The sequence below is a fragment of the Anolis sagrei genome, chromosome 6, assembly GCF_037176765.1.
Source record: "Anolis sagrei isolate rAnoSag1 chromosome 6, rAnoSag1.mat, whole genome shotgun sequence".
Classification (NCBI taxonomy): domain Eukaryota; kingdom Metazoa; phylum Chordata; class Lepidosauria; order Squamata; family Dactyloidae; genus Anolis; species Anolis sagrei.
In genome coordinates, this window is record NC_090026.1 from 24,845,809 (window position 1) to 24,866,781 (window position 20,973).

Genomic DNA, 20,973 nt, shown 5'->3' on the forward strand with positions numbered 1-20,973 from the left:
CATACAGCCCGGAAAACACACAACAACCCATGAAAGCCTTCGACAATAGATTTTGGATCTGTAGAGCATCAGAGGTATAAGATATCACACGTGTACTGTTTAGTTGTAACTTGTACAAGAAAGAGAGAGTGTTCCCTCACTTATTGTGGGTGTTATGTTCCAGGACCACCCACAAAAAGTGAAAATCTGCGAAGTAGGGAAGATATATATAGCGCATTTTTTTGCTAGCTATAAGGAAGGGGCTATAGGCCATGATTTACATATCGCTTTGTATCTGCTCTCTTTCTTTTTTATGATTGGCTGCCTCTCTCCCAGGCAGCCAATCATAACAGCGAGTCCACGAAAAGTGAACTGCGAAGTAGCAAGGGAACACTGTATATAAAAAACACACTGGGATTAGTATATTAGAACTACATTTTTATTGGCTGGCCAGAATGCTAAAATAACATATAAAATGGCCCTTTTTCTATTTAAAGCAACACAGCTGAGAACTGGATATTTAGAGTCGATTGGGGTAAACTGTAGAGGTGATGTAGATATCTGATCTGGATCAAGACCTTGCTAACAGCTTGTTTATGTTGTACTGTGGGTTGTATGCTGTATGAGTATGTGTCAAATGTTTTGATACAGTCAATGGGCTAATCAATAAAACGTACTACAAATTACATGTGGCAGTGGCTGGGTGGAGTATCGGGAGCCCATTTTTTGGATGAATATTTCAAAGGGCTTTGAAAACAATACAAACAACACAGAGTGAGGGAAATAACGACATATCTATCAACGCTTTTTTGCCAGCCAGGACCTTGAAGTTATTGTTGGGAAAGGTTTATGGGAAACAGGATGAAGTTAAGAGTCAGCCACGCTCTAGAACTGAATTTCCGTGTTAAAGAAAAAGTCTGCTTTCGTGTGGGGAGGGGAACCTGCTGCTTTCCAGATGGTGATGGACTATAACATTCTCCCATTGTCCCTAGCCACATTATCCATGCCTGAAATAGAGGAACGATGGTAACATGCATCTTCCAACAAAATCTGTAAGGCCACAGGCTCTCCATATCTGCTTTAGATCATAGAAGGAAACCCAGATGTTTTGGATTACAACTTCCACATCCCCACACTGGCTGGGGCTACTGGGAGCTGAAGTTCAAGACATATGGGAGACATATAAATGCCTCCTGCCCTTCATTTAAATCAGTTTAAACCTGTTTTGAGATTCCAAAAAAGCCCCATTGAGGGCTTTCATTGCTCCCTGCGTCAGTGAGCTAGACTTCTCACTCAAGTGCTACTCCCAACGAAAAGAGAGGCAAACCGAGGCAGCAGCTCACACAGGCTTCACTTTGGATGCGAGCCAGGATGTGCTTGGCAGGGACGAGGAAGTCAAGGGTGTAGCGCAGGGCGTCGTGTTGGTACGTCCGCTCCAGCACTTCAAAAACCTGGCTCAACAGGGTGGGGGCAGTGGCTTCGAAAGGGGGGTACAAGGCAGCCAGCGTGCTCTGGACGCATTCCTCCACTGGTTCAGGTTCCTGCAAAACACAGCAAAGAAAAGGTATTTGGAAAGCAGGAAAAAGAGATGCCAACTAAACATTAGGAAGGACTTCCTGATAGCAAGAGCTGTTTGACTGTAGAATTCGTTGCCTCAAAATGTGGTGGACTCCAAAGATTTTTAAGCAGAGGCTGGATGGTCATCTTGAGGGTGCTTTGATTGTGCCTTTCCTGCATGGCAGGGGGTTAGACTGGATGGCCCTTGGGGTCTCTTCCAACTCTACGATTCTATGGAATGGGGTGATGAGCATTAGAATCCAAGAATACCTTTTACAGGCAAATCCTACACTCCCTACACTTGCAGTGCTCATTTTGACTCAAAAGAACTCATGCCAATATCTGCAACATTAAGTATTTTAGAACAATCACTGTACTCTTAGTGTCCCCCACTTGTATTGGTGTAATCCCATGGTCCTAAGGAGCCATGGTGGCACAATGGGTTATACTCTTGTGCTGGCTCAACTGATGACCTTAAGGTCAGTGATTCGAATCTGTGAGATGGGGTGAGCTCCCTCCTGTTAGCTCCTGCTTCCCATGCGGGGACATGAGAGAAGGCTCCCACAGGATGGTAAAACATCTGGGTGTCCCCTGGGCAACGTCCTTGCAAACAGCCAGTTCTTTCACACCAGAAGTGACTTGCAGTTTCTCAAGTCGTTTCTGGCACACACAAAAACCCTCATGAGAGGTGCAACATCATTTCTTGTGCTTTCCGCCCTTCATTCCAAACTTATAATGCTGTGCTAGTGCCTCTTGTTCTTGACCATTTTCCATTTTCTCTCACTCTGCAGAGTTCGGCCATTCTGGGTACCTAGAGAACAGTTTCTTAAATTGTAGGCCCTGATCCCAAATGATGTCCCCTTAGTTCAATGTTGGATGCAAGCCAGGAGCCCCCGGTGGTGCAATGGGTTAAACTCTTGTGCTGGCAGGACTGATGACTGACAGACCGGAGGTTTGAATCTGGAGAAAGCAGGTTGAGCTCCCCCTATCAGCTCCAGCTCCTCATGTGTGGGCATGAGAGAAGCCTCCTACAAGGATGGTAAAACATCAAAAACATTTGGGCATCCCCTGGACAAACTCCTTGCAGATGGCAAATTCCCTCACCCCAGAAAAGACTTGCAGTTTCTCAAGTCACTCCTGACATGAAAAAAAGAAATGTTGGGATTACAGAAAAATTGGCAACAGTAAAAGGTTTCTGAACGCCACCCATTTACACAAATGTGTTAGCAATAACATGCCGTGTTGACAATGGACTCTGCAGAAAATGCTTCAGCTGTACTCCACAAAAAGGAAAACCAGCCTTTTCAGTGAGCCTTGCAAATGCTGATTTATTTTCCATTAAGGTTTTATTTTTTATAGCTATACACCTGGGGTCACATAAAAATTTCTTGGATGGAAAGGGGTCATGAGTTTTAAGTTTAAGTTGAAGAAGCTCTGACCTAAAGCAGCTATGGGTTCATCATGCGTCATTCTTAGAGGCTCCCCTCTCACAGCATGATAAATGGGACAGGGCAGTGAGGAAGTTGCCCCAAGATGGGGACTTGTGGAAAGGGCACAATGCATGCACAGATCGGCCAATGTGTTAAAGGAACAGGGGGCACAAGGGGGCGGCGAGAAAGAAAGCATTTGGGAGAGTGCCAAGGCCTGAGAACGGAGCAGCCCGAGGCTCCATCTGGAATACATTAGCGGCTGTGAGCTCATTCCTTCCGCAGCACCACCCAGCAAAGGAAATAGGGGGGCCGAGAGAGAGACTCAAAGGGAAGGTGGCCAACAGTAAGAAGCAGCCATTGTGCTAAAGCTTTCAATCGTACCTAATAAAGAAAGAAAGAAAAAACGTAAGAAGAACTTTTTGGAAAGTGCCTACCAGTTGCATCGAATTCAAACCAAATTCTGGAATACCATTTTGAAATGTTGTTTTTGGCTGCTCCTGGGTTTGGAGCCCTGCTCTCTTGCCTTGTCGCGAAGATCCAGATCAAATGACTTTGCAAATGATTTCATTTTGCTTTATTTTTGAACCTTCGGCAAACACTACAGAGTCAGATTACAACTTGATTGTAAGCAGCACACACTGAAAACTACACAGATTTACAGTTTGGAAATATGTATGCCTGTTTTGTAGGTAGCAGGGGAATTATATTTCCAAGTAAAGCTGTCCATATATATATCATATATATGTCAATTTTAAGAGACTGCAGTCTTTCATACCCTTGGCTTTTATCCTGGCTCTACAACACACACACACACACACACGAAAGACTGCAGTCTCTTAAAATTGACATATTTGTACCACTGGCTTCTTTTTCTTTTCTTTTTTTCTGTATTTCCTTCATCAATTTAAATACACAAACGTCAAGGACAGTTTAGAGAAGAGGATATCCCTCCCAAATAGGGCCCCATGAAGCTGCTTTGAAGTTGTCACGAGAAGGCAGTAAATTGTTCATTATTGAATGCATGATTGTATACTACTGATGGGGTGAACACTTCAAGTCACTAAATAATTTGACTGGCTTTCAATAGTAGCTTGCAAAAAAGTGGTGGAGATTTCTTGCTGTACCTTATCTAGCAAGATGACTTGGGTAGACCCTGCTGGAATAAATGGTGCTGAATCTAAAATCTGTCCTCACCTAATGAATTCCTTCCTGATGCCGTGACCCCTTAATACAGTTCCTCATGTGGTGATGACCCCCAATGATAACATTATTTTCATTGCTACGTCATAACTGTAATTTTGCTACTGTGATGAATCGTAATGTAAATATCCGATATGCAGGATGTATTTCATTCACTGGACCAAATTTGGCACAAACACCCAATATGCCCAAATTTGAATACTGGTGGGGTTGGGGGAGATTGATTTTGTCATTTGGGAGTTGTAGTTGCTAGGATTATAGTTAACCTACAATCAAAGCGCATTCTGAACTTCATCCACAATGGAATGTACCAAACTTGGTACACAGATCTCCCATGACCAACAGAAAATATTGGAAGGGTTTGGTGGGTTTGAGTTTTGGATTTATAGTTCACCTACATCCAGAGAGCACTGTGCACTCAAACAATGATGGATCTGGACCAAACTTGGCACGAACACTCAATATGCCCAAATGTGAACACTGGTGGAGTTTGGGAGAAAATAAGACTTTGACATTTGAAAGTTGTAGTTGCTGGGATTTATAGTTAACCTACAATCAAAGAATATTCTGAACCCCACAAGCGATAGAATTGAGCAAAACTTCCCACACAGAACTCCCATGAGCAACAGAATATATTGGAAGGGTTTGGTGGGCATTGATCTTGAGTTTTGGAGTTGTAGTTCACTTACAACACTATGGACTCAAATAATGATGGATCTGGACCAAACTTGGCACACATACTCAATGCACCCAAATGTGAACACTGGTTGAGTTTGGGGAAAATAGACCTTGACATTTGGGAGTTGTAGTTGCAAGGATTTATAGTTCACCTACAATCAAAGAATATTCTGAACCCCACAAACGTTAGAATTGGGCAAAACTTCCCACACAGAACCCCCATGATCAACAGAAAATACTGTGTTTTCTGATGTTCTTTGGTGACCCCTCTGACACCCCCTCGCAACCCCCCCCCCCCAGGAGTCCCGACCCCCAGGTTGAGAAACACTGCTCTACATGGAGTCCAATCACATGGCAGGAAGAAACCCAGTTCCAGGATAAGAGCATCTCTATAATAGCTCTCCGGCTTGAAACTATCATCTGCAACCCAGTTGCCTCCAGAAGTACTGGACTACCATTTCCATCATTTCTGCATCTGTAGTCCAACACCACTGGAAAGCGACAGATTGGGAAAGGCTAATTCTGGAGGTCGATTGTGTGGTTTTTAATTACAAGACAGGTGCTCTACCGCTAAGCACTCCTGAAGATTTCAACCTACTCTCTTCCCACAAAGAAGCCTAAATGAGACCACTTGGGACATTTTCACCGTAGCCAATTATAGCACTACAATCCCACTTTTAACTGCCATGGCTGCATCCTGTGCAAACCTGGGATTTGCAATTTGCAGAGGAGTATTTAGAGCTCTCAACCAGAGAGAGCTGGTGCCACTCCAATCTACAAGCCCCAAAACTCTACCAGATATTTCCATGGCAATTGAAATGGTGTGAAAGGACCCCTGGCCCCTGCTCCAGGAGCAACACTAAGCCTCTCTGAACTTTAACTCTACTCCTGAGAGGCACAAAGTTTTGTGAAATGATGGAAAGTACTGCAATGTATTCCTTGCACATTCCAGATCCGTCCCCTCACCCCTACCTCTGTGGTTTTTTGCCACTTTCTGGCAGAGGGGCAGGAAAGTGTGAATTCAGAGCCAGCCAAGCCTGAGGGAAAGTTTCATATCCCCGACAGGAAAAGGCAACCCCCCTTCTCACGCAGACACTGGCAGGAGGCAGGAAGGAGTGGGGAGGCCCCTTCTTGGCTCAGCGTCCTGGAGGGTGTGCAAGACAGACGCTTTCCAGCGAGAAGAGCGGCTGGCAGGAACACACAGACAGCCGTCCTCCTCCAGAAAGATCGCTGGTGGTATCTTCTGTCTCTCACACACAAACAGACACAGAACTGGAGCCTCCATATCTCCGTGCTTCAAAACACATTTTCCAAAAGTGGGTCCTTTGGCACAAACCAGAGAGTCCTCCAACCAGCAGGGCCAGGGACCATATTGGCTGGGCAAATCCGAGGACTATAATCTGAAACACAGTTCTTCCAAGCTCTGATCCATATGCACAAGAGGGAAGGAGGAAGGGAGCAGGGTTGGAGAAACCCCAAAGGTTTGCAGAAATATACATTTTATAATCCCTAGGCAAGGGGCAATTAGAGGAAGGGTCACTGCAAGAAAAAACATAATGAGGGCAGAGCATGTTTAGAAGGTATGGATTGCTGACTGACATCGATCCTGGAGTAGGAGCAGAAAAACAGGGAAAAAAGAAAATGGAATGGAGTATCCTCAGATGACTCTCTGAAAGGCAGTTCCCTTTGATGATGTTATTTGCTGTCAAGTTGGTCTAACTCAGTGTTTCTCAACCTTTCTAATGCCGTGACCCCTTAATACAGTTCTTCATGTTGTGGTGACCCCCAATCATAACATTATTCTCATTGCTCATTCATAACTGTAATTTTGTTCCTGTTATGAATCATAATGTAAATATCTGAGATGCAGGATGTATTTTCATTCACTGGACCAAATTTGGCACAAATACACAATACGCCCAACAATGGTATTGAACCAAATTTGGCACACAGATCTCCCATGACCACAGAAAATACTGGAAGGGTTTGGTGGGCATTGACCTTGAGTTTTGGAGTTGTAGTTCACCCATACCCAGAGGGCACTGTGGACTCTAACAATAATAGATCTGGACCAATACTCAATATGCCCAAATGCAAACACTGGTGGAGTTTGGAGAAATTACACCTTGACATTTGGAAGTTTGAAGGCCCTTCAACACAGCCCTACATTCCAGAATATCACGGCAGAAAATCCCACATTATCTGTTTGAACTGGGTTATCTGAATCTACACTCAGATAATGTGGGATTTTCTGCCTTGATATTCTGGGATATAGGGCTGTGTGGAAGGCAGTTCCACACAGCCCTATCCCATAATTGCTGGGATTTATAGTTCACCTACAATCAAATTGCATTCTGAACCCCACCAATGATAGAATTGAGCCAAACTTTCCATACAGAACCCCCATGCCTTGAAGGGACTTACTGGTGCGAGCCTCCCTCCAGCCTCACATGCTCTCCTTTGCCCCACATATGTACACCACGCTGCCATGCACCGAGCATGCCTGCTCTTCCCTCCTTACCTGGAGTCTCAGAAAGAGCTCTCCCCTTGGCTGAGAGGCCAGCCAATCACAACGGAGGAGGGTTTTGGGTGGGAGGATTCGCCGTCTGTTTCCAAAAAGGAAGAGAAGGACAGGCAAGAGATCTTCAGTCTTCTCTACCAAAAGGGTTCCAAAGACCATCAGAAATACGGGTTTTCTGATGGTCTTTGGCGACCCCTCTGAACCTCCTTGTGACCCCCCTAGAGGTCCCAACCTCCAGGTTGAGAAATGCTGGAATAGAGTAATCTGGAAAGACTCCCTGAAAGGTAGTTCCCTTTGATGACGTTATTTGCTGTCAAGTTGGTCTAACTTCCATGAGCCTTGGTAATCAGCAACCCTACCCAGAGCTGCGAACTCCTCAATTGAGTCTGCACATCTATAATGGAGTTTTCCTCTTTTCCTATTGGCTTCTACTATCATCTTTTCCAACGAGACATGACATATCTAAAGTATAATAACCTCAGTTCCATCATTTTGGCTTCTAGGGAGAATTCTAGTTTGATTTGCTCAGGATCCACTTATTTCTCTTTTCAGCAATTCTACAACCTACAGAACTTTCCTCTCCCAAATGAGCTTATTCCATCCCACTCAGTTCTATTCATTATCGAGTTTTCACAGCCATATATAGACATCAGAAATACTATGGCATGGATCATCCTGACTTTGGTACTTAATGATATACCTTTACACTCGAGGATCTCACTTAGTTCCTTCAAAGTTGCCTTTCTAAGCCTTAACCTTTTTTTACAATGTTGCAGACACTGAAGCCGTAATTATTCTATTTATTACATTTCAGACAGAGGTGCCGGGTAGGATTTGCCAAATATTACATGTTCTACCTTCTATAGAGCCCTTGGTGGTGCAGTGGGTTAACCCCTTGTGACGGCAGGACTGCTGAGGGGAGAAAGCGTTGAGCTCCCTCTGTTAGCTCTAGCTTCCCATGCAGGGACATGAGAGAAGCCTCCCCCAGGATGGTAAAACATCCGGGTGTCCCCATGGCAATGTCACTACAGACGTCCAATTCTCTCACATCAGAAGCGACTTGTAGTTTTCTCAAGTCGCCCCTGATATGGAAAAAAAACCTATAGCCCACATTAGATTTTTTCTATTGTCTAATAGTGTCGGTCAGATAGGATAGCCAGCTTTTGAATTACATTAAATCCTGATATTTCTGAGACAAGCCCTATGTAGTGAGTAACAAACACAGCTGGCCTGACAAAAGGCAGCCAGGAAAACATTTCTGGAATTGTTCCTGTCTTTTGTGTTCCGCCCACAGCAATTCTCTCATTATGTTATTTTGGCTAGATTGATCTCTAACAATTACCACTCGTCCACATCCGCCTCTAGTTCAACTGTTATCGCCATAAACACAAATCAGAATGCTTGTCCCACACAAATACCAGTACACGAAACAAAGTAAAAAGCATAAGGAAGGCTGATTGGAAATCAAAAGCTCTTAGAGCAGCGTTTCTCAACCTGAGGATCAGGACCCCGGGGGTGGGGGGGGGGGGTGGCGGAGGGGTCGCCAAAGACCATCAGAAAACACAGTACTTTCTGTTGGTCATGGGAGTTCTGAGTGGGAAGTTTGGCCCAATTCTATCATTGGTGAGGTTCAAAATGTTCTTTGATTGTAAGCAAACTATAAATCCCAGCAACTATAACTCCCAAATGTCAAGGTCTATTTTCCCCAAACTCCACCAGTGTTCACATTTGGGTACATTGAGTATTTGTGCCAAGTTTGGTCCGGATCCATCATTGAGTCCACAGTGCTCTCTGGATGTAGGTGAACTACAACTCCAAAACTCAAGATCAATGCCCACTAAACCCAATATTTTATGTTGGTCATGGAAGTTCTGTGTGTCAGGTTTGGTTCAATTCCATTGTTGGTAGAGTTCAGAATGCTCTTTGAAGGTGAACTCTTAAGTTCTGGCAACTACAACTCCCACATGACAAAATCAATCCCCCACAATCCCAGCAGTATTCAAATGTGGGTGTGTCAGGTATTTGTGCCAAATTTGGTCCAGTGAATGAAAATACATCCTGCATATCAGATATTTACATGACGATTCATAACATTAGCAAAATTGCAGTTATGAAGTAGCAACGAAAATAATTTTATGGTTGGGGATCACCACAACATGAGGAACTGTATTAAGGGGTCGCAACATTAGGAAGGTTGAGAAACACTGTCTTAGGGGGTCTGGTTCCTAATGAGGGAATAGTTATGGCAAACCTGGTGCAAGACATTTGACTGAGTCGATGAACAAGATGCTCTTGCCTCCCTCCATTGCACTAGAGGTCCATGAGAGATTTGGCCTACTAGCTGTTAGGAATTGTGGGTGTTGGAGTCCAAAACACCTGGAGGATCAAAGTTTGCCCATGCCTGGTGTACACTGTCATTTAATCCAGTTCAAAGCAAATATTTGAATTTTATATGGCAGTTAAGAAGGGGCCTGAGATGCTGGAATACAACATCCCTGCTATTGATCATCTGGTGACAGGTTGGGAATTGTTAGTTAACGACAGATGGAGGAATCCAAGGCCCCTTCCACACAGGTGTATAAAATCAATATTGAACTGGATTATATGACAGTGTGGACTCAGATAATCCAGTTCACAGCAGATATTGTAGAATATCTGTCTTAATATCCTGTATTATATGGCTTTGTGGAAGGGCCCCAAGTTATAAAGTCCTGGCCAAAGATCACTTAACAGAATTTGGGCCCCTTCTACACTGCCATATAATCCAGAATATCAAGGCAGATAATCCACATTATCTGCCTTGGATTATATAAATCAACACTGCTATATAATCCAGTGATACTCTGGGTTTTTTATGGCAGTGTAGAAGGGCCCTAAGATTCAAAGCAGGGATGTCGTAGTTCGCAAACTCTATCTCTTAACCATTATTCCACATTTTAAGTGGGCTGATCTCAAATAAAACTATCTCTTAGCCACTATTCTACATCTAACAAGGGCTGGTTTCAAATAAAATATGGTTAAGATGTTTTTTTGGCTTTTTGTGTGTGTGTCAGGAGTAACTTGAGGAACTGCAAGTCGCTTCTGGTGTGAGAGAATTGGACATCTGCAAGGACGTTGCCCAGGGGACACCCGGATGTTTTACCATCCTGTGGGAGGCTTATCTCATGTTCCTGCATGAGCAGCTGGAGCTGACAGGAAGGAGCTCACCCTCTCCCCAGATTTGAATCGCTGACCTTTCGGTCAGCAGTTCTGCTGGCACAAGGGTTTAACCCATTGCGCCACCGGGGGCTCTAGCCTAAGAAATGATCACCATATTTCTTCTGTAATGCCACAGAGAACTCACAACTATTGCCAAAGGATAGCTCATTCACTATAGTGGATTATTCTCCCTTGTCAGGAGCAACTTGAGAAGCTGCAAGTCGCTTCTTATGTGAGAGAATTGACCATCTACAAGGGCGTTTCCCAGGGGATGCCCGGATGTTTTGATGTTTTACCATCCTTGTGGGAGGTTTCTCTCATGTCCCCGCATGGGGAGCTGGAACTGACAGAGGGAGCTCTTCCGCACTCTCCCAAGATCTGAACCTCCGTCCTGTCAGTCTTCAGGTTTAACCCATTGTGACACTAGGTGCTTCTGCTTAAGAAGTTAAGTCCCATCTTTAGCCAAGTTCACACATGTGAACTTGGCTAAAGGGACTCACTCAGGGACTGCATCCTATGTGATGAGCTGGCATTTGTGAAAAAGTCATTGCACATCAAATCTCAGAAGCAAAACCCAGCCCATCTGCTAATGCAGGGTTGGCCAGACCACAAGCTTGCAGGACCTACTCTGCTTTTTACCAGAACCCTGCAATCCACCAAGCAGAACCAGGTGCAAAAACCTAGACTATGCGTCATGAGCTTATGACTTGCTTTTAAGTCCCAGAACTGAGCCAGCATGGCAAAACACTTTGAACATTGGAATAGGACACTGGGAGACCATTGTTCAAATCCCTGCTAGGCCATGGAGCCTGTCGGCTAACCTTGGGCAAGTTACACTCTCTCTGCCTCAGAAAAAGGCAATGGTAAACCCCCTTTGAACAAATTCTGCCATGGAAACCCTGCAATAAGTTCACCTTAGGGTCACAAGAAATGAGAAATGTCTTGAAGGCACTCAACCACAACCAGAACAGAATGGAATTCATCCTCTTCAATGTGAGGTGAACTTACTTACTTAGGTGATCCCTCATAGCCAGAGGATAATGGCCATCCAAGTGTAATGTCTTGGCAGTGGGTCCGTAGTTGACCATGGAGCCCTATTCTTAATCCACATGTTCTCTCGCAGTGAGGACATCAGTTTCTAGGTGGAAGGTGGTCCCGGTCAGGGTTGGCTTGACACATTTCTCCCTTTCATCCTCCATTCGTGCCTCTTCAAATTCTGTAGCACTGCTGATCACAGCTGACCTCCAGTAAGAGTGCTAAAAAGCCAGGGCTTCTCAGTTCTCAGTGTCTATGCGACAGTTTTTAAGGTTGGCTTTAAGCCATCTTTAAATCTCTTTTCGTGTCCACCAATATTATATTTTCCATTCCTGAGTTGGGAATATAGTAACTGCTTTGGGAGACAGTGATCAGGTCTTCGGACAATGTGGACAGCGCAGCAGAGTTGATGGTATAGGAGCATCGCTTCAATGCTGGTGGTCTTTTGTTTCTTCTAGCATGCTGGCATTTGTCGGCCAGTCTTCCCAAGAGATTTGCAGGATTTTCCAGAGGCAACACTGATGGAATAATTCCAGGAGTTGAGTGTGACGTCTGTAGACAGTCCACATTTCGCAGGAGTATAACCGGGTTGGGAGGACAATAGCTTTATTGTGATGGCACGCCCGAGCCTTTGGGAAAACTATACTGTCTGGCTTTACTCAGGGGCTATCTGTATACCTTTGTTAAGATTAAGAACTTTTAGCAGACAGAGGCACTTTGAGGCAAGGTAAAAAGATGACCAAATGAGTTTACTGAAACAAGATGAATAAAGGGTTAACTCTACCCAGGACTATCATAAGGTTACTTAAAACAGTACATTAAAAAAAGAAGATCTTGCTGGTTGCAGTCATCTTTCTGGGATCTTTGAAAGTCTTTTGCCTCTGGTGTAAAGCGATGGATTATAAATTGTTGCTTACAAACTGTCTTAATCTTCTCTCCTGTGAAGCTTATGCTGGCCAAAAGCTTCTATCATCCTTTGGACTGCTGGTATAAAATACTGGTAAACGCTGCAGCAGATGCTACAAATGCCTGTTTTGGTTTGCTTGACCTAGGATTCCAGACAATGTCTATGCCTCTAATTCACTGTAGCTCTGCTGTAGAAAGAAGGAGGAGTCCAGCAAAGAGCTCTGTGCAGGGAAAAGGAATAGACCAACTAAGACTGGCCTCTGAGGGATGTTTAAGCTCCACCCAAAACCCAACACAGAGGAAGGTATCTACAGTATTGGGAAGGACTATAAACAGGGTGTACTAAAGCAGAAGAGAGGAGAAGGCAAAGCCAAAGCTTCACATTTATAAACAAGCACCTTGGTCTCCTTACGGATGTCCCGGTCCTCAAACACTCTCTGCTTCATTTGGAAGAATGCTGCACTTGCAGAGCTCAGGTGGTGTTGTATTTCAGTGTCAATGTTGACTTTTGTGGAGAGGTGGCTGCCAAGATAGCGGAAATGGTCAACATTTTCTAATGTTACATCATTAAGCTGTATTTCTGGCATTACAGAGGGATTGGCTGCTGACTGCTGGAAGAGCACTTTGGTTTTCTCAATGTTCAACCTGGACACAACCTGAATCTTTCAGGTAAGCACAGGTTCCTCTTCATATGCAACCAGGAGCAGTGGCAGCTTTGAGTAAACATTGCTTGGCCTGGAACAAATTAAGGCATCATGTTGCCCCTCCATTCCTTCCCCCTCTCCTCCCCATTAGATAGTTTGCACAGCTATATCATATAAACCAGTGGGAGATAGATGCATAATTCAGCAGCAATGTTTATGATCATGGCAGCTTTAGAAAGTTGCAGAAAACTGGTTTCTTGTTTAACTAAAGAGAAGTTGCCTGCTATGTCCTTTTCCTCTTTAGGTTAGGTTAATCAAAGTCCGCGGACAAGAGTCCTGCTGCTTCTTAGTCTGATTTTTGTGCAAAACCTTCCTCCTTCTGCTGTTCTTAGTAAATATTGCCTGAGTTGTTATTTTAAATAGAGAATGCAAGAAAAAATAAATTACTGGTCATGATCCCTAGTTCTGAAATATATAAAAAGTATGTCTATACTTCTGAGCCAGCTGTTTACATGTAATCCATCGCTACCAGATTTTCAGTGGAATACATTCAAGACCCCTTTATTCTCTCTTTGAATTTTCTACATATTGTTGCATCAGAACCTGAACATGAAAATGATTCAATTGGTTTTACTACTTGATGCATTTGAGCTATCTCAACACAGCAAAGGTGCAAAATATTTTTACTGAATCTCACTTGTTAACGAAGCTAATAAAGTGGACCTTGAGTAACAGTTCATGGCTGAAAACAACAAAATGTGAAAAAGGGGAATGAATACTTCCATAAGGTGATGCAGCTCAAAGCAGCACCAATGATTCCCCCACTTTATCCTCGCAACAACCCTGTTATTTATTTATCTATCATGTCAGAGGCAAATTAAGGGTACAGCTGTAATGTATTAAAAATACCAACTAAGTTAAAAACTTGGCATTATACTAAATGTGCTTTGACCAGTATCTGGCCACTTAGGAGTGCCTCTGTTGCTATAAGAAGACCCTCCATTGTGCATGTGGCAGAGCTCAGACTGCATTGTAGTAGGTGGTCTGTGGTTTGCTCTTCTCCACACTCACATGTGTGGACTCCACTTTGCGGCCTCATTTCTTAAGGTTGGCTCTGCATCTCATGGTGCTAGAGCACAGTCTGTTCAGCATCTTTCAAGCTGCTCAGTCTTCTGTGCGCCAGGAGGGAGTCTCTCATTCGGTATCAGCCATGGATCGAGGTTCCAGGTTTGAGCCTGCCACTTTTGGACTCTCGCTTGCTGCCACTTTTGGACTCTGGCCTGCAAGTATCTATGTAGATCTTAGAAAGCAATTTCTTGATTTAAGGCATTGGCGTGCTGGCTGATATTTGAACAGGGGATGGGCCAGAGATATCACTGCCTTGGTCCTTTCATTATTGGCTGCTACTTCCCGGCAGATGTCAGGTAGCGCAATACCAGCTAAAAAGTATAATCTCTCCAGTGATGTGGGGCATAGACATCCTGTGATAATGTGACACGTCTCATTAAGAGCCACATCCACTGTTTTAACATGGTGACATGTGTTCCACACTGGGCATGAGTATTCAGCAGCAGAGTATCAAAGCACAAGGACAGATGTCTTCACTATGTCTGGTTATGATCCCCAGGTAATGCGAGTCAGCTTTTGTATGATATTATTTCTGGCACCCACTTTTTGTAAGTCAGAGCATGGTCCAGGGTAACTCCCAGGTATTTTGGTGTAATGCAATGCTCCAGTGAGATTCCTTCTCAACTAATCCTCAGAGCTCAAGATGCTTGTCTGTTCTTGAGGTGAAAAGCACATGTCTGTATTTTAGATGGATTAGAAATCAGCTGGTTTTCCCTGTAATAGGCTGTAACAACACCTAAAGCTTCAGAGAACTTCTGTTAAACCATTTCAAAGCTCCCTGCTGAGTGGTGATGACACAATTGTCAGCATAGATAGTCAACAACCCTGTAAGGTTGATCAGGCAGAGAAACTGGTTCTGGTCACAGGGAAGTACTGTTGCTCCATCTCTTTGCTGAAGAGCTTTCTTTGTTTGCAAACTTTCCTCCAACTGCCTCCTCGCTTAATGCGGCTCCTATTCATTTACTCACATTGCTATTTTCGATCCATTAGGTGGGCGGGGAGCTGGGCTGAAGGTCAGGAGCTCATCCTGACCTGGCTTCCTATTACAATACTATCATCTTCATATTAAGAGCCCCTGGTGGCACAATGAGTTAAACTCTTGTGCCGGCAGGACTGAAGAACGAATGGTCAGAGATTCAAATCTGGGGAGAGAGCGGATGAGCTCCCTCTGTCAGCTCCAGCTCCTCATGCGGGGACATGAGAGAAGCCTCCCACAAAGATGATAAAACCTCAAAAACATCCAGGTGTCCCCTGGGCAACATCCTTGCAGATGGCCAATTCTTTCACACCAGAAGCGACTTGCAGTTTCCCAAGTCGCTCCTGACACGACAAAAAAAATCTTCATATTCAAATTATCAACAAAGCTCGGAATGGTATTTTCTATTCAAAGGAGGCACGATACTTATGACTAGGAGGAATGTTGTTATTTCCCATGGTTGTGTTCCCCATTGCTGTGTGTTCTGCTGTAAAAATATATCACCCGAATCTTAGATATTACCCACTAAATGACAGCGGTCATGGTTATGTCTCTATTAACTAGGACCATTAGATAATTTCTTCCCTTGACCCATACCATTCCCTTCCTTTGGAGGTCAGCTTGTCTTGAAATCCAACAAGTTTGCAATGGGCAAACTTCAGCCCTCCAGGTGTTTTGGACTTCAACTCCCAGCTGTTAGGAATTGTGGGAGTTGAAGTCCAAAATATCTGAAGGGCCAAAGTTTGCACAATGCCTGAATTAGCCAGTGACCTTCAAGTGTTATGGAAGATGCGCAACTGAACAAAGAATCAACTATTAGAACAGTTGGTTTTTGTATGTGAAAGAGAGAACAATTTGGTTTGGGGCAAAAAAGCAAATCACCTTGCTGAGGATGCTTGCTTGTGCACCAGAGGAATGATTTCCTCCATGGCAAACAGCAGGAACAAGGGAGATGGGGCTTAAAATTATCTACAAGCCTTCCTGTTGAACAAATGCAACTGTTTTCTTTTTCAGGTAAGTCTCCGGCATCATTTCTAGCTTGGGAATATCTGGAATTATGAGCAAAAGCAAGTGACTCTCATCTCCTTATAAGGACTAGCTATGCACAGAAGCATACAACACTTATTTTGCAGTAGTCCAGACTATTTGACTGCCCTCTAGAGCAGTGTTTCTCAACCTCCCTAATGCTGCGACTCCTTAATACAGTTCTTCATGTCGTGGAGACCCCCAACCATAACATTATTTTTGTTGCTACTTCATAACTGTAATGTTGCTACTGTTATGAATCATAATGTAAATATCCGATATGCAGGATGTATTTTCATTCACTGGATCAAATTTGGCACAAATACTCGAAACGCCCAAATTAGAATACTGGTGTTGGGTGGGTTGATTTTGTCATTTGGGAGTTGTAGTTGCTAGGATTTATAGTTCATTTACAATCAAAGAGCATTCTGAACTCCACCAATGATGGAATTGAACCAAACTTGGCACCCAGAACTCCCATGACCAATAGAAAATACTGGAAGGGATTGGTGGGCATCAACCTTGGAGTTGTAGTTTGGTGGACATTAACCTTGAGTTTGGGAGTTGTAGTTCACCCACATCCAGAGACCACTGCGGACTCAAATCATGATGGATCTGGACCAGACTTGGCACAAATACTCAATATGTCCAGGTGTGAACACCACCAAAGTTTGAGGAAAATAGACCTTGACATTTGGGAGTTCACCTACAATCAAAGAGCACTCTGAACCCAGCCCACAATGGATCTGCACCAAACTTGGCACACTATCTACATGGCCAACATTGAACACTTGTGCAGTTGGGGGGCTGTTTTTGAATTCTTTAAGTTGTAGTTTACCAACACCAGAAAGGAAAAGAAGGATAGGTGGAGAGATCTCAGCCTTCTCTGCCAAATGTTTTCTGATGGTCCTTGGCGACACCTCTGAAACCTCCCTTGAGACCCCCCCCAAGGGTCCCGACCCCCCGGATGAGAAACAATGGTGGAGACTATTTGCTTGCCCTCTAGAGAGTTGGTAGATTTCCAGGATCTCTGACCCAGGTTCTGTATCACCTGCCACCTAATCACTTTTAAACTGAAGGTGCTACAGGCCAAATTGCCTTCTCCATGCATCTTATGCTCAGAGCCGGCTCATGATGTGCAGCAGCAAATGCCACCCACACATGTCAAGGTGCATAGTAACCAAAGCTTTAGTTACAGGGCAGGAAAACATCCCAGAAACAATTATCCTAGGCAGCAAATGTATTATAGGGAGGGGACACCTCGCAATTTGCTGCGCTTTTACAACATCCAAAATCTGTTGCCTGCAATGGATGGAATTGTCGGCCCACTGTTAGAGTCTTCCCTACAAATGAACTACCAGGAGTTTCATTTCCTTTGAATTAAGATGTAACTTCCCATACAGATAACCAACAGCATTTAGTTTAGGAACCATTTGTTTTTGAAAGTGAGTGGGGAAAGAAAAGGTGCCCAACCGCAAAGGGACCTGCAGCATCACAATCTCTCCATTGAGAAATATGTGCTTCAGCTTTGAAGACACAATGGGGCACAGGAGCCATCAGATTAAGAAGTGATTTTGGAGACAGGGAATGTCTACCTTTGCTCAGGCCAAGTTACACATTATAGCACATCACTCATCTAGGAATTCCCGGTGGCTCAGTGGGTTAAACCCCTGTACCAGCAGGACTGAAGACTGACAGGTCAGAATCTGGGGAGAGAGTGGATGAGCTCCTTCTGTCAGCTCTAGCTCCCTGTACGGGGATATGAGAGAAGCCTCCCACAAGGGTGGTAAAACATGAAAACATCTGCGTGTCCCCGGGCAACGTCCTTGCAGACGGCCAATTCTCTCACACCAGAAGCGACTTCCAGTTTCTCAAGTCACTCCTGACACACAAAAAATCACTCATCTGCCACTTATTCTAGGTGATTTCAAGAAGAGGCAAACTGTTGACAGTTTCACTATTTTCTCTCTACCCAATCTACTTTCTTCTCTCCAACATAGATGGCTTCCAATTTATCATGTCAGAAGAGAACTGAGGACACCGTTATAATGTAGTTAAAAACACAAACAAAGTTAAAAACTTGGCATTATACTAGATTTCCTTTGACCTGAAGCTGGCCACTTGGAGTGGTGTCACTGTGAGAAGGTCTTCCAATGTATTTAATGAACTCTTATCCCCATATGAACCATTCAGTCTTATTGAATGCTTCCACAGTGTGGTGGAATTGCCTCTGGAGGGTTTTAAACAAAAACTGGATGGCCATCTGTCAGGAGTGCTCTACTTGTATATTATTACTACATGGCAGGTGAATAGATTGGGTGGCTGCTGGGGTCTCCTTCCATGGTCTTCAAAGGGGGAGGGAGAGCTTCCCCTCTATCTCAGTGTTTTTCAAACAGTGCTCCTCCAGGTGTTTTGGACTTCATCTCCCATAAATCCTAGTCAGATTACCAGCTGCTAGGAACTGTGGGAGATGAAGTTCAAAACATTTGGAGGATAATAGTTTGAGAAACTCTGCCCTATCCCATACCCTCCCAGAACTGAATAAAATCCCACATTATTAGCTTTGAACTGGAATATATGGCAGTGTGGACTCAGATAACCCAGTTCAAAGCAGATATTGTAGGATTTTCTGCTTGATATTCTGGGATATATGGCTGTGTGGAAGGGCCCCCAGGCTCCACTAGTGAGAAAATAGGGAAAGCCTTCTTGGTGGTGGCTCCTAAGTTTTGAATCTTCCTTGCTCTCAGGAGAAGTTTGCGCTGTCACATCTCTACTACCTTTGTGCCAAAGGCAAAGACGTTTCAGATTGAAGAGGTCTTCTGCGATGCAATTAGTAACTAATACAGATTTTAAGCATTTTAGTGGTAACATCTAAAATATAGTGATTGGATGCATCCATTTTAAACTTTTGCACTCTGCATTGTTTTAGATCAGTGGTTTCCAACACTTTTTTTGACCAGGGACCACTCTCCAAATTTAGTACCAACAGGGTTATGAATCAGTTTTTGGTCAACTTTAGATTCAGTTTTGTTATTTGGGGTGCTGATTCAGAAAATTGCATTGGATAAACCACATCAGCTCTAGTTTCTGATACAGTACATATGCCATCCAGTAGTCGCCATCTATTCGCCCACAGAAAACACTATTTAATAAGCCTCAGCACTATAAGAGGGTTTCGCAAGACCAGTTTCTCTCGTTGCAGCGGTGTAGTAACAGTGAGGCCATGGATCATATTTTAGTTCTCAAAGATCACCGGTGGTTCAAGGACCACAGGTCGGAAACCACTGTTTTAGCTGATCCCCTTTAACTTACACCGTAAGCCACTTCGAGTCCCATTCAGGAGAAAACTGGGATAGAAACCAAACAAAACAATTAAAAACACTTTGGGGAGAAATGTAATTCTTTTGAAAAACAGTTCTCAGAATTCCAAAGCCAGAAAGTACACCGGCTTGGGAATTCTGGAAGTTGTAGTCCAAAGACTAACTTTCCCAAGCTCTGGTCTTCCAGCCATGCAAACCCACATCTGGAACTAGGTGGAGATGTGGGAGGAAAATAGCTGGCAGCGAAGGGACGTTTCGGAGTGGAAAAGAAACCAACAAAAAGGGGGGGAGATCCCTTCCATTGCTTCTTTGTTCCGTACACTACACTATACAGCAGCCAATAAATGCCTAATATGATTAAATATAAGTATGTTGATTCTCCACCTCCATGCACGCTCAGCTTTTCCTTAGAAAAAATAGCTGTTTGGAGTTTTCTTACACACACACACACACATATATAAATGAAGTAGTTTGATGACCTTTATCCTTTCCTCTTTTCTTTTACATATAAGATAGCCTTCTTGCACATTTGTATTAAACTGAATGCACCTTTGGATCAACTTACTTGCAATTTGTTCCGATCCAGCACCCACAAATAGACTAGAACATAAAGAACTAAGTTATGTGTTGTCGAAGGCTTTCATGGCCAGAATCACTGGGATGTTGTGAGTTTTCTGAGCTGTATGGCCATGCTCCAGAAACATTCTCTCCTGACATTTTGCCCACATCTATGGCAGGCATCCTCAGAGTTTGTGAAGTCTGTTGGAAACTAGACAAGTGAGGTTTATATATCTGTGGAATGTCCAGGGTGGGAGAAAGAACTCTTGTCTGATTGAGGCAAGTGTGAATGTTGCAACTGACCACCTTGATTAGCACTGAATAGCCTTCCAGCTTCAAATATTGGCTCAAAAACAGGGAAATTCCAGACAAGGAATAATCAGGGCCAGCTTATCATCTTCCAACAAAGGATTCCCCCAGACAGGAAGCAGCCAAGCTTTGAAGCTGCAAGACTACTCAATGCTAATCAAGGTGATCAACTCCAAGATTCACACTTGCCTGAAACAGACAAGACTTCTTTCTCCACCCTGAACATTCCACATATATATACACCCCAGTTGCCTAGTTTCCAACAAACCTCACAACTGGGTTGCTGTGAATTTTCCAGGCTGTATTTCCATGTACCAGAAGCATTCCCTCCTGACGTTTCATCCACATCTATGGTGAAATGTCAGGAGAGAATGCTTCTGGAACATGGCCATACAGCCTGGAAAACTCACAGCAACCCAGTGATTCCAGCCATGAAAGCTTTCAACAACAATTTCACAACATCTGAGAATGCCTGCCATGTGGGCGAAACTTCAGAAGAGAATGCTTC

General features: G+C 43.8%; 1 protein-coding gene across 5 annotated transcripts in view; it reads right to left on the minus strand.

Moving 5' to 3' along the window:
* The window catches only part of ARHGEF40 (Rho guanine nucleotide exchange factor 40), a 52,742-nt gene that overhangs the window by 28,259 nt on the left and 3,510 nt on the right, over positions 1 to 20,973 (minus strand). For 4 of the 5 annotated variants that reach the window (XM_060780610.2, XM_067469937.1, XM_060780608.2 and 1 more), the window contains exon 2: positions 1,323 to 1,520. In XM_060780610.2, coding sequence (XP_060636593.2) covers positions 1,323 to 1,520 — 198 coding nt within the window. Of the gene's footprint in view, positions 1 to 1,322; positions 1,521 to 3,400; positions 3,425 to 20,973 lie in introns of those variants that run through there. The other variant, XM_067469938.1, reaches the window with a different exon arrangement.